Raw genomic sequence first — 24,785 nt, forward strand, 5'->3', positions numbered from 1 at the left:
AAAAGGAAATATTGAAGCAAAGGGAATGGTCATTTTTTAGATTCTCGATTCATATTGTCAAAAAGCTTATACTTATTTGCGTTCTGAGTTGATCTTTCTCTAGAAAACTTGTTGTGACTCTGCATGGCCTCCTTCCTCCCTGGATGCCACACAACATCCTCATTTCTAAACAAGAACAAGCACTGTAGCCTCTAATGAGAAGTGATGCTTATTCAGGCTTCATCCACAGATACGGTCAAATGAAGGAGCAGCAGACAGACCTGGCTTCAGAGCTGAGAACTCACGGGGGTGGGAGGGGGATGAGGGAGGACAAGGGGAGCATGAGAAGTGCTGGCCCGGGAAGCAGGGACCCTGGTCCCGGTACCCCTGACAGCCGGGTGAGTCCCTGTACCTGTCTAGATACCATCCCCTTCTGGTACAATTAGGGCCTGGACCAGAAAGTTACTAGGTGTTCTCCCACCGCTAAGTCTCTCCTCCATATGCTCCCCGCCAGCCTAGGAGAAGGGAGGCTGCATGGCGGCACAGCCTTATAGCTGCTCATCAAGACCCATCTTCAAGGTCTGCTCTGCACTGTGGTTCCCCTCCCCAGCCACACGCCTGGGTTTTGCTGAAATTGTCCCTCAGCCGCAAAGGACATGTGTGGAACCGCACAAACGTGGATGAGTATAGCAAACTTTGTGTTAGTTACTATTCCCATCCATCACCTCCTGCCGTGTTCCAACTGGATTTGTTTGAGACCTTCTCTCTCTCTCTCTCCAAAAAGCTGGCCCTAGGCAAGAAGTGGAACGGCTTGAGACTGATTCTGAGGCCACTGCATCCCTTGGAAGGGTGTTGGTTGCCTCTAGCAGATGCCTTAGATCCTTTATCACTGAAGGTCCAGCACTCAGCAATGATGTGCTAAAGTTTAGAGTTAGTGCCAAGTTGTAGCAAACCCACCAGAAAAGATGGTGAGAAACTATGAGTAATCAGGGCCAGGCCCTTTTCACAGACCACCCTGTTTAAGCCTGACAATAACCCTGTGAGTGGAGCTCAGTTATTACCCTCTTTTTACAGCTGAGGAAACTGAGGCCCAGAGAGATTAATTGGCCCAAGAAGATCTGCTATAAGTGGCAAGAGTGGGGTCCTAATGCACATGAGTGTTCCTCTCCCCACACCATACCACACTGCCTGCCCGGGTTTTTGGTGCTTTATGAGTAAAGATTATGTCTTGACTTTTAGAATTTTTATTACTAAAGTAACTTTAAAACATTATTCAAAATTTTAAGAGGAGAAGGAAATGGCATTTCTCCCACTATGCTACGTTTGTGCTCCTGTCCGATGTTTCTCTGTGCGTATACATAGATGTAGTTACAGTATTACCTAATTAATCATACTGTGCCCCTAATTTTGTTCTGATTTCTTCAATGAAGATTATTTTTTGGGCACTTTCTCTTTACTTTTTTTTTTTAAAGTTTATGAAGTGTTTAGTAGGTGTCAGGCATTCTGCTAGGCTGAGGGAGATAAATGAGAGCCAGGCGTGGGTGGAATCTTTTAGTTGTCAGTGTTTCAACACTGTCACCTAATTGATCATTTTAATGGCTCATGTGTTACGTCTCCTCAAAGTGTCTGTTTCTCCCCCCCCTGGGGCTTTCGGCCTCTGCCTCAGCTCTCCCTCCTGGGTGTGGAAGGGAGAGAGTTGTGGAAGGACCAGAGGATTCCCCAGCTGAGGGGACAGGGCACAGCCTGACCTGCCATGCAACACCACAGACGCGAGAGAAAGCAGTTCTCACCACGTCCAGTAAGACCTATGCTAGCACCTGCAATGGCCAGGCATAGTTCTGGGCCCTTGTATATTTCAATCTCATTTCATTCTCTCTCTTTTTCTTTTTATATTTATTTATTTTATTTATTTATTTAATTAATTTTTTTAACTGCGTCGGGTCTTAGTTGGGGCACGCAGGATCTTCGTTAAGGCAGGCGGGATCTTTATTGTTGAGGTGCATGGGCTCTTTGTTGCGGCGCTCAGGCTTCTCTCCAGTTGTGGCGTGCGTGTTTTCTCTCTCTAGTTGTGGCACGTGGGCTTAGTTGCCCGACCAGGGATCGTACCCGCCTCCCCTGCATTGGAAGATGGATTCATTACCACTGGACCGCCGGCGAAGTGCCTCAATCTTATTTCGTTCTCACACCAACTGTATGAGATACTGTTCTCCCCTTTTTAAGATGAGGGAACTGAGATTGACACACATTAACTACTTACTTCAGGTCACACAGCTCTAAGTGTTGGAGCTGGGATTTGAACCCAGGTCTCTCTGGCACCAGCGTGGCCTTGTCTACTGTGGCACACTGCTCCAAGATGTCAAGTATTTGTGTCACAGACTGGGTAATGAAGACTGAGAAAGTAGGTGTTTCACACAGTCTGTGTTCCATGGACACTCAGGATCAAACTAGGGCACACCGATGCCATTTTCACAGCCCTCCCCCACAAAGAAAGGTGAACTCCCGCCGGTGACCTTCTTCAAGAAAGTTACAAAGAGGCCAACATTGGGAAGATGGAAGACAATGATTTCTCTCTTCTCAAATGCATTGACTATGTGATCTCCCACACTAGAGTTCTTTTTTAAAAATAATCAGTTTGCAAGATTTTTCCCCTAGAAGTCTGGGGGCACGTCTGTCACCCAGAGCAAGCCACAGCAACAGGAGAGGGAAGCTCCGCCTCGCAGCTTCCGTCTCTCGTGGCAGTGCAGGGAGGGTGCTGCTGTGAAGGCTTTGGTTTCAGAACAACTAGACCATCTGTGTGTGTGTCTCTATAAAAAACTCCTGAGGCAAAAGGAGCTTTAATCAGAGTCAAAGAAAACACCCCTCCAGGTTTCCTGTTGAAGGAAAACATCTGCTATCTACAGCCCTGAAAACTCTGAGTCACTTTTACCTGCCGATGCCAGGAGGTTTGGAAAAATAAATACATGAGACGTGATCCCATGAAGGAGGGACATCCCGTGATGAAGTTCCAAAGGGCCAGGGGGAGGGAGCCCCGCCCAGCTAGACAGGGCACCTGCTCCGGTCCTCCCTCCCTTGTGTCTGTGTGTGGATTGGTTTGTACATCTTGTTTCATACACACACAGCAGAGTCACAGACTGTTCACATTAGATATCATACTTACCAGATATTACATATAAATACTTGTCACTCAACCCCCTCGTTTCACATGGGAAAAGGGGCCCCAGGGCAGAAATGGCTTCCCCCCAGGTTTGAGTCCAAGCCTAGTGCTTGTCCCACTCTGTGCTAAAGGTTCTGTGGGACAACCCAGGGCTTGGCTTCTCCTGCGGAAGTCTTGATCCTCAGTGGAATTTTCCTCTCAAGGAGATGCTGCGAAAGTCTCTGTGGAAATGACTAAAGAGGGGGATGGAGGAGACAGATTATCAACAGAGCCTGGTAGACTGTGCCTTGGGTGTTACTGGTTGCTGAGGCAGCGTGGGATCGCCCACAGAGCTGGGTATGGAAGGATTCCTTCCACCTGGCAAGATTGTCTTTATTGCAGCTCATAAATAGTCAGCATTCACCTGTGGTACCATCGGGCGCAGGCTCTCTGTGCACATGTGACCAGTGAAGGGGCCCTTCCTAGGATCTTTGTAGCTTACCCTTGGGCTTAACTGAGCATCCAGAGAAATACATGGTGGGCATAACTGTCACCCAGAGGGGGAAAGTGCACCGTGTCCACACTGTGAACCCAATCCCATGACCTCCCCAGACCCCCAGATGCTCTCTGAGTAACATCTTCATGTGCCCGTTGCTTTGCAAGATAAATATTTTTCCAGACCAAGAGGTTCGTCTCTCTTCCAGCTTACACCCAGTGCTCAATGATATGGCAAGTGAAGACGAGCCAGCCATTTTGCTTTCCATGACGTTTAGTCTGCAAGATTTTTCACCTTAGAAAGAGCCAGGCACACAGCCATGGAGGGTATATTCAACTCACACAGCAGAGGAGGAAACTCTGGTTCATCTGCTTTGGATAGAGCCTTAACCTGAAGGCTTACTTAGTGCCAACGGGAACTTGGCAACTACCTAGCAGAGGGGAAGCAGCAGGCTCAGAGGTGAGGAAGCTGATCCCACCTGGGAAGACCCCTGCTCCAGAAGCTGTCATTTCCACCCTGTTGCTTCCACCAAATTCGTTTTGTGACCTTAGGCAGTTCATTTAACCTTTCTGGGTCTCAAAAACTCATTTGGAGGAAGCCGAACCAAGTGATTTCTAAGACTTTCCTAGTTCTTAATTCAGCATCTCCTTAGCCCAGTCCTAGAATAAATGCAACTCACATCAGTAAACACTTTTTAATGGCCTGCGATGCGCCAGCACTGTAAAACATCACTAGGGAGATGCACATGAATAAGGACCCTTTCCTCAAAGAGCTTGCATTATGCAATAGAGATCATTACTATCCCTATTGGACAGAGAAGTAAAATGAAGCAGGGACAAGTACCCCAAGTCGCAGAGCTAGTTAAGTGACAGAGCCTGAATTCAAACCCAGGTGTGTACGATTCCAAAGCCCAGAGCCCCTTCTGAGTCTAAAACCACGCTGTCCTGAGGGTACTCCGGGAGACCACCTGACCAGGGCCACTGGGCCAGGCAATGCCCTGTCCTCTGCGGCACACTGCCTCCCAGCTTCCAGACTCCTTCTGCCTCTCTTGATGGGGTTACCAGATTTAGCAAAGAAAAATACAGGATGCAAGTTAAGTTTAAATTTCGGATAAATAGCTAATCATTTTTTCACGTAAGTATGTTCCATGCAAAACTTGGGGCATATTTATACTAAATATAAATATATATATATCTCCTATCTGAAATTCACATTTAACTGGGTGTCCTGTATTTTATCTGGCAATACTGCCTTCTGAAAACTTCTCTTTTTAACATTTATGTGAGAAAGTCCAGGATAGAGGAGGGCTGCCAGGGGAGGGTCCAGGCCAGTTCATAGTCCCACACCTTGCTGGCAGTCATTCTTGTAACCAATCACTTGGTGGGACACAGGGCAGAATGTGGATTTCTTGTTCCATGTGGTACCAAGACAGTGTGGAAGCTCCACCCTCTGCTGTTTTTGAGAAGTCATTTTCCCGCCTGCCAAAGGAAAGCCAGCTGGCTGGAGATGTGGACACGGTCTTTCCCCAGACCCCATTCAGGCTGTCACTGCTCCCCAACGTGGTCTACAGGACCAGCTGGACCTTCCAGCCACTACTGGACTCTTCCAGGAGGACCGGGAGGGTCAGGAGCCGAACCCACATTCCCTGGTCCCCACAATGTCAAATGATGGGGTGGAAAGGGCGCTGTCATGAGACCCAGTCAAAGCAAGGCTCAGTTTCAGCTTAGATACTTTCTGGCTGTGTGAGTTTGGGCAATTTATTTAAACTCTTGAACTCCACCTTCCTCATCTGTAAAATGGGCATGAGAGTATGTAAGACAGAAGGATCAAACTACTTTTGATTCATAAGGAGTGAATTACCAGAAAGTTCTGTACAAGTATAAGAAGCTATATTTTCGTGTCATCTCCATATAGAAACTTTCTTCCCAATTTTTTGGAGTACTTAGTTTTGAAGTATTTCAGACATAAAACATTTTATTATAAATAAAATAAATATTATAAAATATCAGGACTTTTTTTTAAAGCTTCTTATAGTCACCTTTACATCTCAGTAGAACCTGATTAGTGTTGACCTTTCATCTTAAGTGCAGATATACTGAGAAATTTTTGGAAAATCCTAAAATTCTTCAGTACCACTGGAGAATTGGACCTGCCCCAGAAACTGTGTATGCAGCCCTGAGAAATCCACTCTTGGCAGCCTAATGCACTACTGAACCAATCTGTGATTTGGAAACATTACAGATTATAATTTACCGTGGACCCGTTCACCTCTATAAGAACTAAAAAGTGAATATTTTCTGCAAGTGCCAAGAGTTAGACTATTTTTATCATTTATGTGTATGCCCTTTGCAGGCTGTTCGTATGTTTCAGACAGTTGAAATTGTGGTATCTGTGCAATTTTGTATCCTGCTTTTTTCATTTTGAATAATCTCATACACATTTGTCCAGGTGGCTGCATAGTCTTAAAAGCCACCAATTTCAATGGCTGCCTAGTTGTCCATCTAGTTGTTACATCATCATTTACTTCCTTGATCCCCCTTGGCTGGATGTTTGCTGCCTCTAAGTGGCTTTTAGATGATCACTTTGAAAGTGGCCTGTGGAAGGGTAGGCACCATATATGTCCCACTCTCATCCTTTGGTCACACACACACACACACACACACACACACACACACACACAACTTCCAGGGCAGGGTCCTAAACAGTCTCAAGGATGCATAACCCAGGAGGCAAAGAGATTGAGAAAAGAAGTTTAGACCTCACTATCTTTCTGATGTAGCCGTGTGGTTCCTTGGAGAAAGCGCTAAACCCACCTCAGATTCTGTGGACCCAGGATCGGGGGTGAGGGGTTGAGAAGGCAGATATTTCCTGGTCTTTTCTGTCCACTATACCTTTGCCCTACCACCTCCTACAAGACAATATGGAGCTAGAATGGTGTCCTAAACAAGAATAAGCCACCTAAGCAGCCTGGCTCCGTGGTTAAGACCATGGGCTCTGGAGCTGGCAGCCGTGAGTTTGAATCCGGATTCCTCCACTTACTAGCCCAAGAAAGAGGCAGCTGTTTAACCTTGCTGTGGCTTCCCCTCCCTGAGCAGTACCTGACACATTAGCAAACGCTGTGAAAGTTAAAGCTGCTGCCATTACTTTACAGCATATGTTATGATTCACAAAGCTCTTTCACGTGGATTATTTCATTTCCTCATCACGATCACCCTGTACAGCTGGTATTTTATCCCCATTTGACAGATGAGAGGAAGGCTGTGAGAGGTCACGTAATTTGTCTGAGGTCACACAGCTTGTCAGTGGTGGAGGTGAGACTTGACTCTGAGCCCCTTGAGGGCAGGACCCATGACACCCTTGCCTCTGAATCCTGCCAGAGCAGTCCAGATGGAGATGACGATAACACAAAACCTTGACCCCAAGGAGCTCATATTTGTGGCGGCGGGGACACAAAAATAGATAATTTCCAAATACCCGAAAACATAAAATTACTTCCTGTTTCTTAAACGCACCAGGTCACCAGGTACTTCTTCCTCCTTCTACCTCCAGCCCCCAACCTTTCTTTGTGCTGATTTCTAAGCCTCGAGAGCCCAGCCCACCTGGCAACATCTGCCCATCTTTTAAAGCCTGACCATTTCTTCCATGTCACCATCCCCACCCGTCCCCCGGTGGGAATTACTGCACTCCTTCTCTGTGCTGCCAGGTGCCATGCTTTGTGCCGAAGAAATGTCTCTACTCTGTAATAAGAGTTTGCTTACTCATCAGCCACCTGCATTAGGCCGTGAGCACCTCAGAGGCAGCGACCATCCCTTACCTACAAATTCCCCGACAGGCCTGATGGCAGCAGGCATAGAGGGTCAGTAAATGTGTCGTGCACGAATGAGCCCGCTGATTTCTGCATAGGGGTGTGTGTGAGGGGTACAGAAGAGGCGGGAGTGGTCATCAGACCAGGGCAGACAGAGAGGATGACCAAACAGCGTGTGAAAGCTGTGACAGGAGAGCTGCAGGAGGTGGAGTGGGGGGTCACCTAACACAGGCAGGCGTTAAGGTGGGCCTCTCTCTTGAATGGAAAGTTCTGGTTGTATCAGTCTATCCTTGTATCCCCAGGGACCAACACAGTGCCAGGCACATGCTAGGTATTCAGTAAGCTTTCACGGAAGGAAGGGAGGGAGGGAATGTTTTCTAATTTGAGTCTAGGTGAGTGACTTTGGACAAGACCCAATACCTCAATCCAGATGTTGCCTGGGGCGATTCTCAGCACAGGCCGTTTTGTCCCCCAGGGAGACATTTGGCAAAGTCTACAGATCTTTTTTACTGTCACAACTGGGGGTGCTACTGACTTCAAGTGGGAAGAACCCAGAGACACTGCTAAGTGTTCTGTCAATACAATATGTGGGTCAGCCTTCCCATCAAAGAACTGTCCAGGCCGAAATGTCCATAGTATCACTGTTGAGAAACCCTGAAATGAACCCAGAGCTGCAGCTAGAGGTTGGAAGACTGTATCAGAGAGTTTTGCTTGTTCAAAGCATCCTTGATTCCTAAAGTGTGGACCCCTGGGGGTCTACCCTCCATCAGTGGCTTGGCTTCCAGACCCTTCCAGAGACAGCACCTGGGGAGTGGGAGTGGGGAGCTGCCTCCTCCCTCCCCCCTCCCCCCTCCTTCCCGCTAACCCAGGACACTTGACGAGACGGATGCTGTTCGTTGCAGGAGCTGCTCAGGGACCCTCTGTACATCGGCCTGAAGCACCGGCGCGTGCGTGGGCAGGAGTACGACGACCTTCTGGACGAGTTCATGCAGGCCGTGACGGACAAGTAAGTGGGTCAGTCTGTCCCTTGTGAAAGAGGACTGTTAAGAGATAGCATGACTAAGTCCACGCGGGTTTTGGCAGAGATGCGTGCTTTTCCGGATGGTCCGAAAATTCCAACTTGACGCCGTGTACTCGGAAATCTCAAAGCCAAATGGGCTCGTTCTCTGGGAGAGTCTTTGGGAGCAGAGAAGGGAGGGGAGGGGATGACGGCTAGTTAAGTATCTGATGTCCCGGGAGGAAAACCCCCCTTGGCCGAGGTCTCCTGGGTTCCCGGCAGGAATAGGGATGCTGTTAGCAGTGGGGGAGAGAAGTGTGCCCTTCTGACGCAATGGCTTGGAAGGCAGCTGGCCACCTTAGTTGTCATTTTCCAGCTCCAAGGACCAGGCAGCATTAATGGACCACCACCGCAGGCCACACGGGCTGGGCCTGCGAGATTTACGAGGTGTCGTCTCTGCACGGGGGTGCACCGCGCTGGCAGCTCCTGCCCCCCTGGCCTGCCCCATCTGTTTGCCATCATTGCCCCCCGCTCTCCCACGCTGAGTCTGACAGGCAAGTCAGTCAAGACTGTCTCAGCAGCTCAGCAGGCCCCTGCAGACCCAGCAGGTCCCCTTTTCACTTGAAAACCTCCAGCCTTTCTTGCTGTCCCAAGAGTGCCCAGGTAGGCAGAGCTGGTCTGGATGTCCTTGGCAAAGTACTTCCTTGTCTGAGTTCAGCCACTTGAACCAGAGCGGTGGGCTGGAGAGAGAGCTGCTGTGGCCTCTGCAGCCCAGGAAGCCTCATCTGGGTGGGCTTTGGGGGTGGGCAAACCAACCCCACACTTCCTGGTCATTGACCTGGGGCAGGTTACTAAACTTTAAAGTCTCCTTACCTGGATTCCTTATCTGGGGATAAGAAGAAAGCATTCGATTGTTGTTGTGTTTTTTGTTTTCATTTGTTAAGATGAGGGAAAGTAACACTGAAGTTATATGGGATGGGGATGATCCTAGAGGGAAGATGAAATTGGTAATGGGGTGTGGGGTGTGGAGGTAGGCATGCTGATAAGCAAGTGGCCAAGAGTCCAGTGCACACCTGGGAGCTTCGTCTTAGGTGGGAGCACAGAGCCCATCCACACAGAGGGAAGGCCGCGCCCTGGGCGCAGATGCCGGCAGGTGGGTAGATGTTGAGAGGGTGTGTGTGCGAGCCCCATTGGAGGACAAGGTCATCTGCTGAGAGCGAGGATGGGGACAGAGGTTGTGGAGGTTTAAGGTGCAGGAGGTAAGAACTGGCACGTCCAAACTAGAGGCTGGTTGCTGGGCGGCTCCATGGGCCTCCTTGACGTTACTGATCATGAATTTAACTTAGGTCAATTAAACCTTTTCTGTGATTTTCTCTAGCCAGTTTCCACTGTCTGGATGCAGGGCAGGAGGAGACAGAGAGGAGGATTTAATCAGGATTGGGATTTTGCCAGGCAAGAGAGAAAAAGAGAGAGAAAGGAATTGAGAGTGTATTCAAGGGGATAATTATAATGATGCATCATGAGGCCTAGGCCGGGTAAGAAGGGACAGATAAGGCCCTGCTGGAGAGGAGGGGTGAGGAACAGCGGTATGAGCAAGGGACAGTAGGTCCTGATGAGGCCTGAGAATTATTGAGTTGGGTACCAGATGGAATAAGCTGGAAAGAAAAGAGGTAATCAGAAAGTCAAGGGTTGGAAGCTGAGACTGTGAAGGAAGGGCTGCTATTGAGACATGACCACCAAAACAGCCAATTCGAGGGTCGGCCTACGTGAACAGAGGCGTATCATCTAGAACACGAGAGGTGATTGTCCTGCTTAATTCTCCCCCTTTTAGATCATCCTGAATATGACATTCAGTTCCAGACAAGATACCTTGAGGCTGGTAAATTACCTAAAGTGCCTTTGGAGAACAATAGCCGCGGCAGTGACAGGAGCCAAAGGCTCAGCCTAGTGGGGAGAAGACACAGGGACTGCTCTGTGGGTACCAGGGGTGCGGTCCTCCCTCCAGAAGTCTGAAAGCTGTTCTTCCAGAGGAGGGACTGGACTTGTTTCTGTATACCCAGCCGGAGAAGAACCCATTGATAGAATGCTAAAGGAGGAGGCTTTCCACTCAAAGTAAATCCGAGCTATCCCACAATGCAGGGGATTCTGTGAGAACAAGTTCAAGTTCAGGTTGAGTGGCTTCTGGGGGGCACTGTCACAGGAGAAAACGTAAGCATCAGTTGTCCTTTAAGATGCCTCCCTGCCCCAGTGTTCTCTTCAGACCTCTTAAGATCCCTGCGTGGCTGGCAGGATAGGTTTTATTATTCCCATTTTGTAGAAGAGGAATCTGAGGCTCTGAGAAGCCAAGGAACCTGTCCCAGGTCCCGCAGCTTCCGACAGGACTGCAAATTGACCCTGAGTCTGCAGACTCCAAGGCCAGACTGCTTTCTACAATTACCTGTGGATGACAAGAGAAGGGAATGAATTTGGCTTTGAGAGCCGGTTTTTTCCTTCCTGTTTTCAGGGCTCGTTGCGTATCTAGTGAGTCAGTAGTCATTCCATGATTCCCCACAGAGAAGCCTTGCTATTCGTGTGAGAAGGTTAAATAAACTAGGATGTAAGAGGCTCTTCAAATCATCATTAAAATCAGTTCACAGTCTCACAGACACACTCACAGAATCCAGGGGTGAACCCTTGGGCAGGGGTGTGCGTCAGCCAAGAGGAATGTGTCCTTAGGTGGAAAAGACAAGGGGTTGACCCTTGGTTGTTTTAACTTTCTAATAAGCTAAAGCAGATGTTTCTGTGGATACTGTAGTTGGGGAGTGAGCCAGTCTCCCAGGCTCTCTTGGGAATATAGTAGCCCCGTGATGGAATGCCCGGCCTGGGCAGCGCTGGGTGAGTCAGCAACCTGAGGCCAAACACGATGTGTTTTAAGAAAGAACCTTGGGAAACGTTGACTCCTGCCTTCAACATCCTGTCTCTTTCCAAATGTCCTGCAAATAAAAGCTCCACCTTCTTGCCCCTACCTGCTAATCGGGTGTTATCTTAAGATTTTTTGGGCCTGAAAAAAAAGAGTCACTGTAGCTCAGTTACTACCCTGGAGTTTGGCCACTGGGGAGAACCCACCGAGGCAAAAGGAATCTCCAGGTGCACCTGTGAACCACAGCAGTAAGTGTGTGTGTCCAGCTCAAAGCTAAGACACAGCCTGATGTTCCCATGGCGAAGACCAGTCATTCCGTGCTTCCTGCTCTTTCCCTGCCATGCAGTGGGACCTGGAGCATTGCACCTGAGGGATAAGTTTTCCCTGATGGTTTCCACGTATAGTTTTCATTTCTATTACTTACAGCAGAATGGATGGGAATGGTTCATTTTAAGTTTGCACCTGGAGCCCCAGCTCTGTCTGATGCTTGGCCTGGGCTGGACAGAAGTTTGACGTCAGCAAACTTTAGGCAGGCCATGAGAGGAAGCCACCCCCTTTCTCTAGTTCACCAAACCCTAAATATAGAGATTGCTAAGCTCCTGAGATAAGAGTGATAAACAACAAGGGAGATAATAGTTTTTTTAAAACCTGACTTTTAAAAAAAGCATCTGCATTTTAGCTCCAGGAAAATTTCTTTTTGAGTCTCTCCATCTTTCTCTGATTTTCTCTCTCTCTCACACACACACACACACACACACACACACACACACACTCACGCACACAGACACACACACTCACGCACACAGACACACCATCCTACACCAGATACCTGAGGTTTATGCCATAATGGAACTGGCATAGTACAGTTTCATCACATTCTGGTGGTTAAGGCAAATCAGAGGTGCATACCAGATTCCAAGAGAGAGGATAACACAAGGGTTGAAACCCCAGAAGGCATGGTTCACTGGGGAGCCACCAAGGTAACAGACTACCACACACCATCCAGCCTGGGAGGGGTAAGGAATGGGGCAGCCAGCATTACAGGAGGATGTGCTCTGAAAATGCAAGAAGGGTTGAGAAAACAATAGCATCATTGCACATGGAAACAGGGAGATGCATCAAATACAACTGATAGTCAGTTATTGAGTATCTGCTGGTATATAAGATGCTGTGTCAAATGTAGGTGGCGGGATTCTCTGGTGGTGCAGTGGTTGAGAATCTGCCTGCCAATGCAGGGGACGCGGGTTCAAGCTCTGGTCTGGGAAGATCCCACATGCCGCAGAGCAACTAGGCCCATGAGCCACAACTACTGAGCCTGCGCGTCTGGAGCCTGTGCTCCGCAACGAGAGGCCGCGACAGTGAGAGGCCCACGCACCGCGATGAAGAGTGGCCCCCGCTTGCCACAACTAGAGAAAGCCCTCGCACAGAAACGAAGACCCAACACAGCCATAAATAAATAAATAAATAAATTTATTTTAAAAAAAAATGTAGGTGGCAATCCACAGAGAAATAAACAGTCCAGCTCTCAAGGAACTGTTCATTCAGAGACATTTTTTATCTACCTACTGGAGTTCAGACCTGACCTCTAAGCTTTCTTAGCCTCGGAGTCTCTTTAAGAAGAATTCTAGGGAGAAAACATAAAGTTGGGAGTTACCAGTTCACAGATGGTAGGTAAGGTCAAGGGCATGATGGGGTTCACCTAGGGAAAGAGAGTAGAGCAAGAAGAGAGAATGGCTCACCACCACTTTTGGAACCATGCCCTGTGAATAACTGCAACTTAAAGTGCTCAACAAAATTTAGGATTAGACTAGGATATTGTTGGTAGAAATGGCAAGGAGGGTGAAAGGTTTCATTCCTCGTACCAGCTCTGATTGCTAGGATCCTAAGGCCTCTCTAGGTGCAACAGGAAATGATGATTGATTAGCAATGTCTGCCCTGCAGGGGAGTGAAGCGTGGCGGCATGTGTGCCATGCTTTAGCCATCCTGGATCTGTGAAGAGCCTATGGCCTAAGCATCTGCAACTTCATGAGCCCTCACACTCGCTGGTCCTTCTGCAACTCCTACAGTCAGCAGAAACTCAGAGGCCAAAGGAACCTGAAGCCTGAAGATTTCTCATATCTAGGTGTTCAGGATATTTCAAGAGCTATACCAAGCCTGTCTGTTGGGTCCACATGAAACTGCATCTCCTTCTTCTGAGTTACAGAAACATGCAGGAATATGCTCCCATGGGTACACTCCACCCTCACGCCCACCCCAGTCCACTCTGGAACAAAGCAGTGGATCAAATAAACATAAGCATATGAATACTGACCTGTGGTTCCCAAACATGGCTTGATATTGGACTCATCCGGGGAGTTATCAAGAATATAGACTCCAGCCTCCTATGCCATAGTAGGCCTGGGCTGAGGCCTGGGCATCTCTGTTTTTGAAGCTTTCTTGATGCTTCTGTTAGAGCCACACAAAGGTTGAGATCTAGAAAGCTCAGATGGACTACATTCCCAGTAGAGGCATGTTTCGAGCAGCCCCAGCTCCCCCTACTTTCAGAGTCAGACTGGAGCCTGAGGCAAGGGTTAAGGACCAATACACATCGTATACAATTGATAGTCAATATTGAGAGTCTTTCCACACATCTTCCCACCAGGGACCTGCATGAAGAAAGGCCCAGCACATGCTCTGGGCTCACCCTGCCAGGCAGTCTATCTTGACAACACACCTGCAGCTCTAACAGTTTCCTTCTGGTCTGAAAACCTCCCAAGCCGGGCTGTGCCTCCTGCTTCTGCTGGTATCCCCTTCGCCCTGGAGGAACTTGAGCTGCTTTCAGGCCTGACATGATTGCATTTCCACATATGGGGAAAGCACACACACACATCTGGGCACCCCTTCCCAGAAGACTCGTCATGGGGAGGAATCAGGCCCGCCTTTCCCCACCAACGAGGTGCAAGCTAAAGCCTGATCCCCAGGCCTCAAGCCTTGACTCTGTGAGGGCTGATGAGCGTGGAAGGGGGAGATGGCAAATGCACTGGTAAGGTAAAGGCAGTCATGACTGTCTCACTCAGGGGATTTCTTACAAAATGCTTCCCATGGAAATACAGAAAGTCACATCACCCTCCCAACAAATATGTCTATTTTTTTTTTTGGAACTTGACTTTTCAAACTCGTTCCATGAGGGAATATATTTTTCTGGCAAAGAGATAGGAGCAGCAGGTACTGCATCGAGTGCTCCTGGGAAATGAGCTTTATTTCACCACTGAGGTGAGAAAACTCATTCTAGAAGCTCCAAGAAAGCTAAGAGCAGCACAAACAAACAATGTATCTAGTCATGCTTTTCCAGGGCTTTTGAGTAAGGACTACATGCCCAACACTCTACTAAGCCCTGTAATGAGATTCAAAAGAAATAAAAGACATGCGCTGTGTCCTCATGAATCTTACAGACCTTCCAAAAACACAACATTTTGAACAAGGACTAATTAGAGAAGTGTTAAGTACTCAACTGTTTGGTATTGACTTTCAGTTCAGTGGAAATTCAGAGAAAGAAGCAATCAGGGATCACTGGGAAGAGATGGAAAGTAAACAGATTCAGGACCAAATGTGAGTAAGCAACAGGAGAAAGAGCACATTCCATATGGATGGTACATCATGAGAAAAGCAAGGACACAGCAAAGGCAAGGAGTACGCAGAAGCCTCTGGAAGACTGGCCCCACTAGAGGTGAATGTTTATTGGTTCCAAAAAAGGTTAAGTAGGAATAGAGCAGGCTATATGATAGGCCTCGAAACCCAGGCAGAAGGTTGTAATTATTAGAGCTCAAAAATGGAAAGGGCTTCAGTTATCTAATCCAGTGGTTTTAAACCAAGTTTCCCCGAACCCCAGGCATTTACAGAGGTGCATCAGGAGTGCTAGAAATGAATATTTTCCACCAACCATACAAGATTGAAACCACTCGAAGAAAAACATCATTTTTAATCGCTTTCTGTATCAGCGTTCTGCTCAAGATTTCATTAATTAAAAAATTCTTCTACTAAAAATGTTTGAAAACTATCAATCCACACAAAACCTTATTTGGGACTTGATTCAGAGAACAACAGGGAACCATGGTAGGTTCTTGAACAACAAAGTATTGAAATTGACAGGACGTGGGAGAAGATTAGAACAGCAGCCATAGCAATGCCCCAACTCAAATTCTGCCCTCCCCAGAGAGGTCTGCCCTCACCAGCCTGGCCTGAAACTCTTTTACTGTTTGTAGTCATAGCATAACTTATTGGCTGTATAATTCCTTTGCTAATTAATCATGCACTGCATCATGGCATCTTTTCTATAATGGTTTAGAGTTTTTCTTTAAAGCTTTTTTGGTCTTTTAACTTTTCATCATCAGAGCAGAGATTGGGCAGAGATGTGCCTGGACTATTGTAGAGGGGTTCAAATATCAGCCTGGCCCAGACTAGATGGACTTTGAAGAACATTCCTTCCTCAGGTCCTGTAACTCTGTAACATCTCTACCAGACTGGTAGTTCCTGGGGGGCAGGGAGCATGATTTTACTCATGCTGGACCCACCGTAAATAGTAAGGGCGGGAGTTGGACGGTTGGTTGGTTGGCTGAGGGATTGAAAGCCTTCACCAGGCTAGCTGTCAGAATGGACTGACGGTTATGAATTTGATGGCATCGGAGGAAGCTCAGAGGAAGGAATGTTGGGACCCATTCTAGCTTGTCTGGCCTCTGAAAAAACAGATCAGCTTCTCAGTCTCAGCCTGACGTGGCTAACTGTTGACAGTCCAGCCCCTACATGTTCCCATCAGAATAGGAGCCAGATGCTGCCAAATGACAGTCTCTCAAGCCTGTGAGGACTCTGTCTTGGGTCACAGAAAGGGCTGGAAGGCTGTAGAAAAACACAAACCAGCACCCAACTCTCTAGGACCTATTTGTTCCCATCGTGACCAAGCAGACTGAATAATTGAGAGGCCAAAATGTGATGGAGGAAGGTCACTAACGGGGAAGATGGATTCAGTGATGCCAGCTGGCTATTTCCATTTCATTTTTCCCCAAGAGGCAGATTGTATCACCTGGTTTCAGAGTAGGAACAAAATCATGCCCAGACCTGAAAGTTTCATGTTATAGCAGAGGAGAGGAAGGAATAGAAGTGGTTTTTCCCCTGATTTTTCTCAATGGATTAGTAATAATAATAATAACAACAACTCTTTTTTACTTAATTGCCTGCTATGCACAGACTCTAATATAAGCGCTTCATACAGTATTAATTCACTTAATTCTCACAGCAACCCTGTGGGATAGGTACTATTATTAGCTTCATTTTAAGGGATGAGGAAACTGAAGCTTATAAAGTGTAAGTAACCCCCCTAAGAACGAGTACGCTATTAAGACCCCACCCACTACCAACAGTTGTTAAAAGCACAAACTCTAGAGCTACACTGCCTGAGTTTGAACCTCTCACCTGCCACTTATTAACAAGCTATTTAATTTTCTTTGCCTCGGTGTCCTCATTTCCAAGATGCGTTTTTAATATTTAACTTGTAGAACGCTTCTGCTGAATAAATGAGACAATCCATGTAAAATGCTTACCATTATACCTGGGTAATAGTAAACATGAATGTTTGCTATTATTAATAATAATAATAACTTAGGCAGTTTCCAAAGCCACTGTCCTTTAAGCAGTGCTTTAGTACTTCCTCCATTCATGCAATCAGTTAAATTAGCCATTACTATATTCACCTTTTCCTTCCATAGTCCGCCACTCATCCATCCCTGCCATTCCAACAATAGCTTCCTTCTCTTGCCCAATTCTTCTTCCCTGGTGCTAATCTGAAGAAATAAAAAGAACAGTTCTGGAAGCACTGGGTGTGATCCATCTCCATGTTCAGATCCCGGGTATGTACAATTAGTAAATGTTTGGTCCTTGCCCTCTACACCTATTCAGTTAAATTCTGCCCACCACCACCCTCCCCCAAGTGGAGAGGCATTGTGTGTATCTGTGTATACATGCGTGGGTGAGATCTCATATTTTCTGTAGTTGTTTCAGCTGAGCGTTATTTGGGCCTTACAGACCCACCGTTCTGAGGGCTAAGAAGCTAATTTCCCAAGTGAAGAAATGAGTATAAAAGTGTCCCCTACCAGTGACATGGCTGGAGAGCCTGGCAGAGGGAAAACTAAAACTCCTCTATAGGGTCACTCCCACAACCCATGCCATGTGGAATTCCTTGAAGGGAAAAGCAATTCCCCAGTGAAAATAAATTCATGATTCACAGTAACCCACACAGAAACAGTCCACAATGTGGGAAAATCAGAAACTAATAGAAGAATTAGAAACCCAAGGAAAAGGAATATTCTGAGAGAGACTATAAAGCAGTTATACTTAGATGTATTAAAGAGCTATTTTTTATAAGAATGAAGTAATAAGGAAAGTACCTAACACTTAAAAAAAAAAAAGTAGCAGGCAGATTTGAAAAAGAAACAGATAAAACTTCTGAAAATGAAAAACAGAGTCATGGACATTCAGCAGAGTGTACTAATGTTAGCTCAAGACAACGTCAGAAAACCCAAATCCTTAAAAATAACTGCCTGCAGGGCTTCCCTGGTGGCTCAGTGGTTGAGAATCTGCCTGCCAACGCAGGGGACACGGGTTCGAGCCCTGGTCTGGGAAGATCCCACGTGCCGTGGAGCGACTGGGCCCGTGAGCCACAACTACTGAGCCTGCGCGTCTGGAGCCTGTGCTCGGCAACAAGAGAGGCCGCGATAGTGAGAGGCCCACGCACCGCGATGAAGAGTGGCCCCTGCTCGCCGCAACTAGAGAAAGCCCTCGCACAGAAACGAAGACCCAACACAGCCAAAAATAAATAAATAAATAAATAAATAAATTTATATTTAAAAAAAAAACCAAACTGCCTGCGGGCATTTCAGAGACCCTCCAGTCCTACTGCTGATGATCCAGAAAGAACTGGGACACCAGGTGTTTTAATCAGGAAAGATTTCTCTGAGCTGCTTGTGAAAAAGAGCATTTCTCTCAAGGGAAAGAAAGGATGGATAAGACCGCAGCCCCCAAATCCAAGCCTCATCATTCCATGCCAGAGAGGATGTAGCAATTCCAGGCAACCCCATGTTACATTTACTCTCATTTTCTCTTTGTCTCTCTTTCTCTGTGTCTCACTCATTCATACACACATATTATGCAGTCTCTTCTTATTCTACTGCATTCATTTTATTAGGCTCAAGCACATTGTTTTTTAATGTGCTTGAGCCTAATAAAATGGAGAAAAAAATCCTAAAAGCAAATGATTCTGTCAAGATAAGTTATGTAAAGAAAAAATGTCTGGATGTATATACACCACGCCGTTAACAGTGATTCCAGTTAAGGCATGAGATTGCTGGGATTTTTGCTTTCCAAGCCAAGTCATTCCTATAATGTTTGATTGTTTGTATGCAGGCATTTCTTTTGTAATTAGAAAAAAACAATGGATTTTTAAAAATAATGAGTTAGGCAGCAGTTCTTTCCCAGAGACAGTTCCTTGCATTTTTTTTTAAACCCACTAAAGATACAAAGAAGCAAGCAAGCATCCCAGGCTTCACCCTCTGGTGAATTGAGTACTGGTCTAACCTAGGCTCCTACAGACAATAAAGTAATTCACATCCATCCACTCATGTAATACTCACAATAATCCTATTAAGTAGATACAATTATTGTCCCATCCCACTAAAATATAAGTTCCAGGGAGAGATCTTTGTCTCTTCTGTTCACTGCTGTATCTCAAGCGCTCAGAACAATGCCTAATGGCAGCATGGATTCTCAGTAAACATTTATTGAATGAATGCACACTTTACAGATGAAACTGAGGCACAGAGAGCTTAGGGATCTTGTCCCAGGTCACACCATTAGCAATGGTGGATCCAGGCTTTGAACTCAGGTGGTCGAACTCCAGAACCCACCTTCTAACTTGGATGCTGTCTATTTCTTTTCTTCTACATGAAAGAAAAGACAGTCCAACATACTCCAGACACCTTTTTGATGCAGCAGGCAAGGAGAACAAATGGCAGGAAGGTCTTATGGAAACTATTCTACTTCACATACTCGTGTCTCCTCTCTCCAGCTTGTTCTAGGGCGGGGTTAGTGACCCACCAGTCCTCACCATTAGGGAGGCTATGGAGGGACCAGCCATCAACTCCCATTTTCAAAGCTCTCTAGCCTTTCTCAGCGAGGGACGCATCCTCTTTTTAATTTTTTTTATTTTTATTGAAGTGTAATTGACATATATCATTATGTAAGTTTAAGGTGTACAACGTGTCGATTTGACACATTAATTTTTTTAATAGATCTTTATTGGAGTATAATGGCTTCACAATACCCTGTTAGTTTCTGTTGCACAACAAAGCGAATCAGCCATATGCATACACATGTCCCCATGTCCCCTCCCTCTTGAGCCTCCCTCCCATCCTCCCTATCCCACCCCTCTAGGTCATCGCAAGCACCGAGCCGATCCCCCTGTGCTATGCTGCTACTTCCCACCAGCCAGCTATTTTACATTCGGTAGTATATATATGTTGATGCTACTCTCACTTCGCTCCAGCTTCGCCCTCCCACCCCATGTCATCAAGTCCATTCTCTACGTCTTCCTCTTCCTGCCCTGCTACTAGGTTCATCAGTACCATTTTTTTTTTTTTTTAGATTCCATATACATGCGTTAGCGTACGGTACACATTAATATAATGCAATATGATTACCACCACCGCGTTAGCTAAGCCTTCTATCACATCACATAGTTATCATTTCCCTTTTCTGTGGTGGGAAAATTCCCCAGCATCTGAGTCAGTTGGCACTTGGTTCTTCCTTCTTAACTACCTAACAGTGGTCCAGTTGCCCCATCATTCACCAGAGCTGGGCGCCCCCTGCAGGCCTCTCCACAAACTGCAAACCCAGCCAGTGTTACCGAGCCCCAGGGGAAAAGCTGAGGCTCATTGGCTCCAAGCTTCTGGTGGTTTTAAACAATACAAACAAAGGAAAAGCCCTAAGCTTATGGCATCCAGACTACAAGGCAAGTTTCAAGATTTTATTTTAATTTCGAAAGATTGTAAAGAGTGTAACCATTAGCTCTAAATCTTGATTGTAGTGTTTCACAGGAGCGTTCACACGCTGAGTCCCTCTCAGCAGAGACAGTCACTGCTCAGTATTTTCATATACACTGAATTTTAGGAATGCCTTTTACAGTTCAGCCTGTGTCTTACTTTATTTTCCCACCTGGCCCTCCCTAGGACTGTAAGCACACAATCTTAGAATACCTGAACAAGAAACAACCTGCTCGATGATCCAACTCCATCACATTATAGGTGGGGAAACTGAGACCCAGAAAGAAAGTTCTTTCCCCAGAGTCAGATAATGATAAAAAGCAGTCGGAAATTAAGGGGAACTTATCCAGTTGTTTGCTCCCATTCACATAATTCATGAAATCTCTTTCAAGTTTCCATTTAGCCTGTATTTATCATATGCTTTCTCTGGGCCCCAGAGTGTGGCCAATACAAAAAGACCTGTCCTAGAGTTCAGTTCTCCCTTGAGCTTGTAATATGGACACATAAAATAATCAGAAAATAGTTCAAGGCAGCATTCAATTATTCTTGTATCTATTTATTCTTGTATTCACCCATACTTTAATTCATTCAATGGACAGATATTTATTGAACATAGCAATAAGTCAGAAATAGACTTTGCTCTCAAGAAGCTTATAATTGACTGGGAAAAATTTAAATATGCTTAAATAATTACTGCTGAGTTTGTGTAGATTTAATGTCTACTTAGTTAATGGCCCTGCCTGCAGCATCAGTCGAGGCTGATGGGGGAATACAGTGGTCAAAGGCCTGGGGCATTTAGTTGGAGTTCAAAGTCATGGCCTCCTTCCCAGGAAAGAGCTAGCAATTCACTTTTACAAAGAACTTACTCTGTGCTGGGTGCTTTACTTTTAATTATCACAGCAGCCCTTAGGGATAAATAAACTGCGGTTCAGAAAGGTTAAGTAACTTGTCCAAAATCACCCAGTTAGAAATGGAAGAGTCTGGGCTCACCCCAAATCCATCTGACTTCAAAATCAGAGGTGCTTTCCTACAGCCTCTGCTGCCTGCTCTCCCAGCCTAGCTGGAAACCCTTCCCTGCTTGCGGCCTCATTTGTGTTGATTCCTTGGGGTAAAGGAAAGGGACTGAGCTATTGTGATACAAAGATACTTTGCAGCAGTGGCCTCTAGAAGAGGACAGTGGGGCTTCCAGGGGACGGGGACGTCACATGGGCTGTGTGTGACTGGTCACCCCTATAGAAGGACTGTGCTCTGGCAGGCATTCATTCCTGCTTCCGTTTGTTCACCAACGCTGGTCGAGCTGGGCAAGCACAGGGCCTTGGGCATACGGCAGCAGGTTGGTTTGGTCTTCTAAGTTGGGTGTCTGAAGCGGATTTGTCCAGAGCAGGGGGCAGGAGAGGGGGTCAGTTAAAACTCCTTCTTCAGCTGTCGTGCCCCACATGGTGAGTGAGGGTCCCCTGCCCTCAAGGACCCTGCCTAGTGCCTGCTTTGACCTAGTCTGTCCCCTAACCTGGCTTAGTCTTTCCTTTCTTCCCCTCCCTGACTTTGACTCACTTTGGTCCTGAAAGGCCACAAACACAGACTGCGATTTCCAGCCTTATTGTCTTTCACCTGAATGTCAACATTCAAGGTGGAATTTAGCCAGTTGCACGAGAGAGGGACAGTTTAGATGCTGAGGAAGTCCAAGGTACAATTGTATGACAGACTGTATGGTACAAATACTACAGTAGCACACCTGAATAGAGAGATCAGAATAGGCCAGACTAATCAGAGAACATGTCACCTCATGACAGCTAAAACGTACAATCTGTGGGCAAATCAGAGCTGGTGTAAATGCCAATGCCCCAGGTCAGCCAGTGGGTTGGAGGCTAGGAAAAGCGCCCAGGCTTTCAGAGCTGAAGGTTGGGGTGTGAGCTGCTGTGACCTAGAGGAAAAACTCAGTACTGGCCTCTGACCTTTGAGAGGTCGAGAGGTCGGCAGATCAGCCACCATCGTCTTCCCAGCACTGGGATTTCTGGCGCCATTTGCGTGTTTGCCCAGGAAGTCAGACAAACGGGGAAATTGAGGAGGAAATGCATACTGTTCCTGGAGTGTTTTCTGTCTGGCCTGGGATTGCCGTCAGAGCAGTGACTGAGGAATGGCCACATTATTCTGGTACTTTTGCTTAGAAGTTCCTGCTTCCTGTGACTGTCTTGTTACACGATGGGAGTTTTCCCCCATTAGGCCGGAATGGCAGCCCCAGGAGCCCGCCAGTCTGGCTGCCAGAGCCGGCACACCAGGGGAATCTCCCAGTGTGGGACCTGGGAAGGGAAGGGCCTCAGAGGTCCATACACCACGTCCACCGTGGCTGGAATCCTTTCCACAACGTCAATGCCAAGTGAGGTTCTGGGGACCCTGGAATCACTGCCAGTGACAGCCTCTTCCATCCAGCGTTCGAGATCTCTGCTTTATATGGCACAGAAATCCCTGTCCTTCTGACTGCCACCTGTTGGCTCTGCTTTTCTCTTAAGGCCACATAAGATCAGTCTACCTTAATTCCCTGTCCACGGAACGGTCCTTCGTGTCTTTGAAGATGATCATTACGCCTCATTCCACTGAGATTTCTTTTTCAGGCACAGTATTCCCGCGTTCCCCAATCCATGGTTTCCGGTTTCCTCACCTACAGAAGAGTTTCCCTGTCATCCTTGTGAGTCCCTTCCCAAGCACCCCTCCCGCCCCCCGCAGAGTGAGTCACTCCCTCTACATGTGTGGTGTGAAGGCTGCACATCTGTCCCTCCACTAGGCTGTGACGTCCCAGAAGGAGGAACCATGTCTTCTTCACATTCCATCTGGACTTTGGCTCCTGCCTGCTCCCATCTCCCTAGGACCTCGATCCCCCATCATCACTCCTCGCATCTCCCCTCCTTACTGGCTTCTCTATCTCATACACACACCTCCCATCAAAAACGAATCTATCCTTCAGTCCCACATCCGCCACCAGCCGTCTCCCTACCCTTGTTTCATAGCCAAGCCTCTTCTTTAATACCCCGCAGAACGGTTCCCTCCCCACGACTCCACCGAAAGTGCTCTGGCAAAGTTCACAAATGATCTTCTGACCGTCAATTCCCCGCCCCCCGCCAATACTTCCAGATCCCTGTTTCAGTTAACATCTCAGCAGCATCTGGCACTGCCCACAGCCTGTCCTGCGGCTCCTGTGGCAGCTGCCACCGTCCACCTCGCCGGTCCCCCTGCTCACTTTCCTTCTCTAGACTCTTCCTCCGCCCCTTGCTGCGCCCTGGACACAGGTGTGTGTGAGGTCTGTCCTTGGCCTTGCTCCCTGCTCTGTGCACACGCTCTGCCCGAGACCCTCACAACACCCTGAACTCCCTGTTCCTCTCTGCTGAGCCTCATGTAGCGTCTGCTCTTCGTGAACACGTCCACTTGGACGTCCCAGCACCTCAGACTCAGCACGGGCCAAGCCTGTCTTGCGAAGTGAGTCTACCTGTCCCTCCCCGTCCCCAGCCTTGGCGACCAACAGATGCCACCACCCCCATCCCGGGCTCCTCCTCCTCCTGCAGCTTCCACATCCTGCCCGTGATTAAATCCTGCCCTTAAGAACCATCACCTCGGGACTTCCCTGGTGGCGCAGTGGTTAAGAATCCACCTGCCAACGCAGGGGACACAGGTTCATGCCCTGGTCCAGGAAGATCCCACATGCCGCAGAGCAGCTAAGCCCCTGAGCCACAACTACTGAGCCTGTGCTCTGGAGCCTGCGAGCCACAACTACTGAGCCCGCGCCTAGAGCCCGTGCTCCACAACAAGAGAAGCCACAGCAATGAGAAGCCCGTGCACTGCAATGAAGAGTAGCCCCCACTCGCCGCAACCAGAGAAAGCCCGCGCACAGCAATGAAGACTCAACGCAGCCAAAAATAAATAAATTAAATAATAAATTAAAAAAAAAAAAAAAAAGAACCATCACCTCCATGGACTCAGTGCCTACGACGTGCCAGGCTTTTTATTTGCATTATCTCATTTAATTCTCACAGCAGGACTGCAAGAGGTACTATCATCCCGCTCTCTTATCAGCAAAGACTGAAATTTGGATTAAATAACTCGCCTGGGGTCACACGTTTAGTAAGTGATGGCTGCAGACCTGCTCAGCCCCACAGCTCCCTCCACTGCCCACCCTCTGCCTTCACATCCGTCAGCCTGCCCTCCTCTCACTCGTGGTCCCTGTTGCCTCGCCCCAGCACTTCACGATCTCTCACCGGGGCTCCGTGCCTCCAGGGTGTCCTCCCAGCTAGCCCATCCCATCACCCACTCTGCTGCAGAGTGGACGTCCTAAAACACAGGCCACTTTCCTGCCCGAAGCCCCTTGGTGGGTCCCCATTGTCCCCCGACTGTGTAGGCTCATTTATTTATTTATTTAGTTAGT

At 47.4% G+C, this 24,785-nt stretch overlaps 2 protein-coding genes and 1 long non-coding RNA gene across 14 annotated transcripts in view; 1 reads left to right on the forward strand and 2 right to left on the reverse strand.

The window, feature by feature from the left end:
• The window catches only part of ME3 (malic enzyme 3), a 327,764-nt gene that overhangs the window by 272,950 nt on the left and 30,029 nt on the right, over positions 1–24,785 (forward strand). For all 3 annotated transcript variants that reach the window (XM_082410149.1, XM_082410150.1, XM_082410151.1), the window contains exon 7: positions 8,316–8,419. In XM_082410149.1, coding sequence (XP_082266275.1) covers positions 8,316–8,419 — 104 coding nt within the window. The remainder of the gene's footprint in view (positions 1–8,315; positions 8,420–24,785) is intronic.
• The window catches only part of LOC309636759 (protein tyrosine phosphatase type IVA 1-like), a 102,139-nt gene that overhangs the window by 38,631 nt on the left and 38,723 nt on the right, over positions 1–24,785 (reverse strand). Inside the window, exon 2 of one of the 10 annotated variants that reach the window (XM_082410256.1) lies at positions 3–2,094. The exons of the other annotated variants lie outside the window; for them this stretch is intronic. Within the exon in view, the coding sequence (XP_082266382.1) occupies positions 2,042–2,094 (53 nt within the window). The 3' untranslated portion in view covers positions 3–2,041. Of the gene's footprint in view, positions 1–2; positions 2,095–24,785 lie in introns of those variants that run through there. 10 annotated transcript variants of the gene reach the window in all.
• LOC309636784 lies at positions 9,883–24,764 on the reverse strand. The gene is made up of 2 exons (XR_014250227.1): positions 24,330–24,764; positions 9,883–23,975 (listed from the first exon to the last, which is right to left on the reverse strand). It is a non-coding gene; the product is annotated as an uncharacterized lncRNA (long non-coding RNA).

The sequence above is a fragment of the Balaenoptera physalus genome (genome assembly GCF_965194825.1).
Source record: "Balaenoptera physalus genome assembly, chromosome: 10".
Taxonomy (NCBI): domain Eukaryota; kingdom Metazoa; phylum Chordata; class Mammalia; order Artiodactyla; family Balaenopteridae; genus Balaenoptera; species Balaenoptera physalus.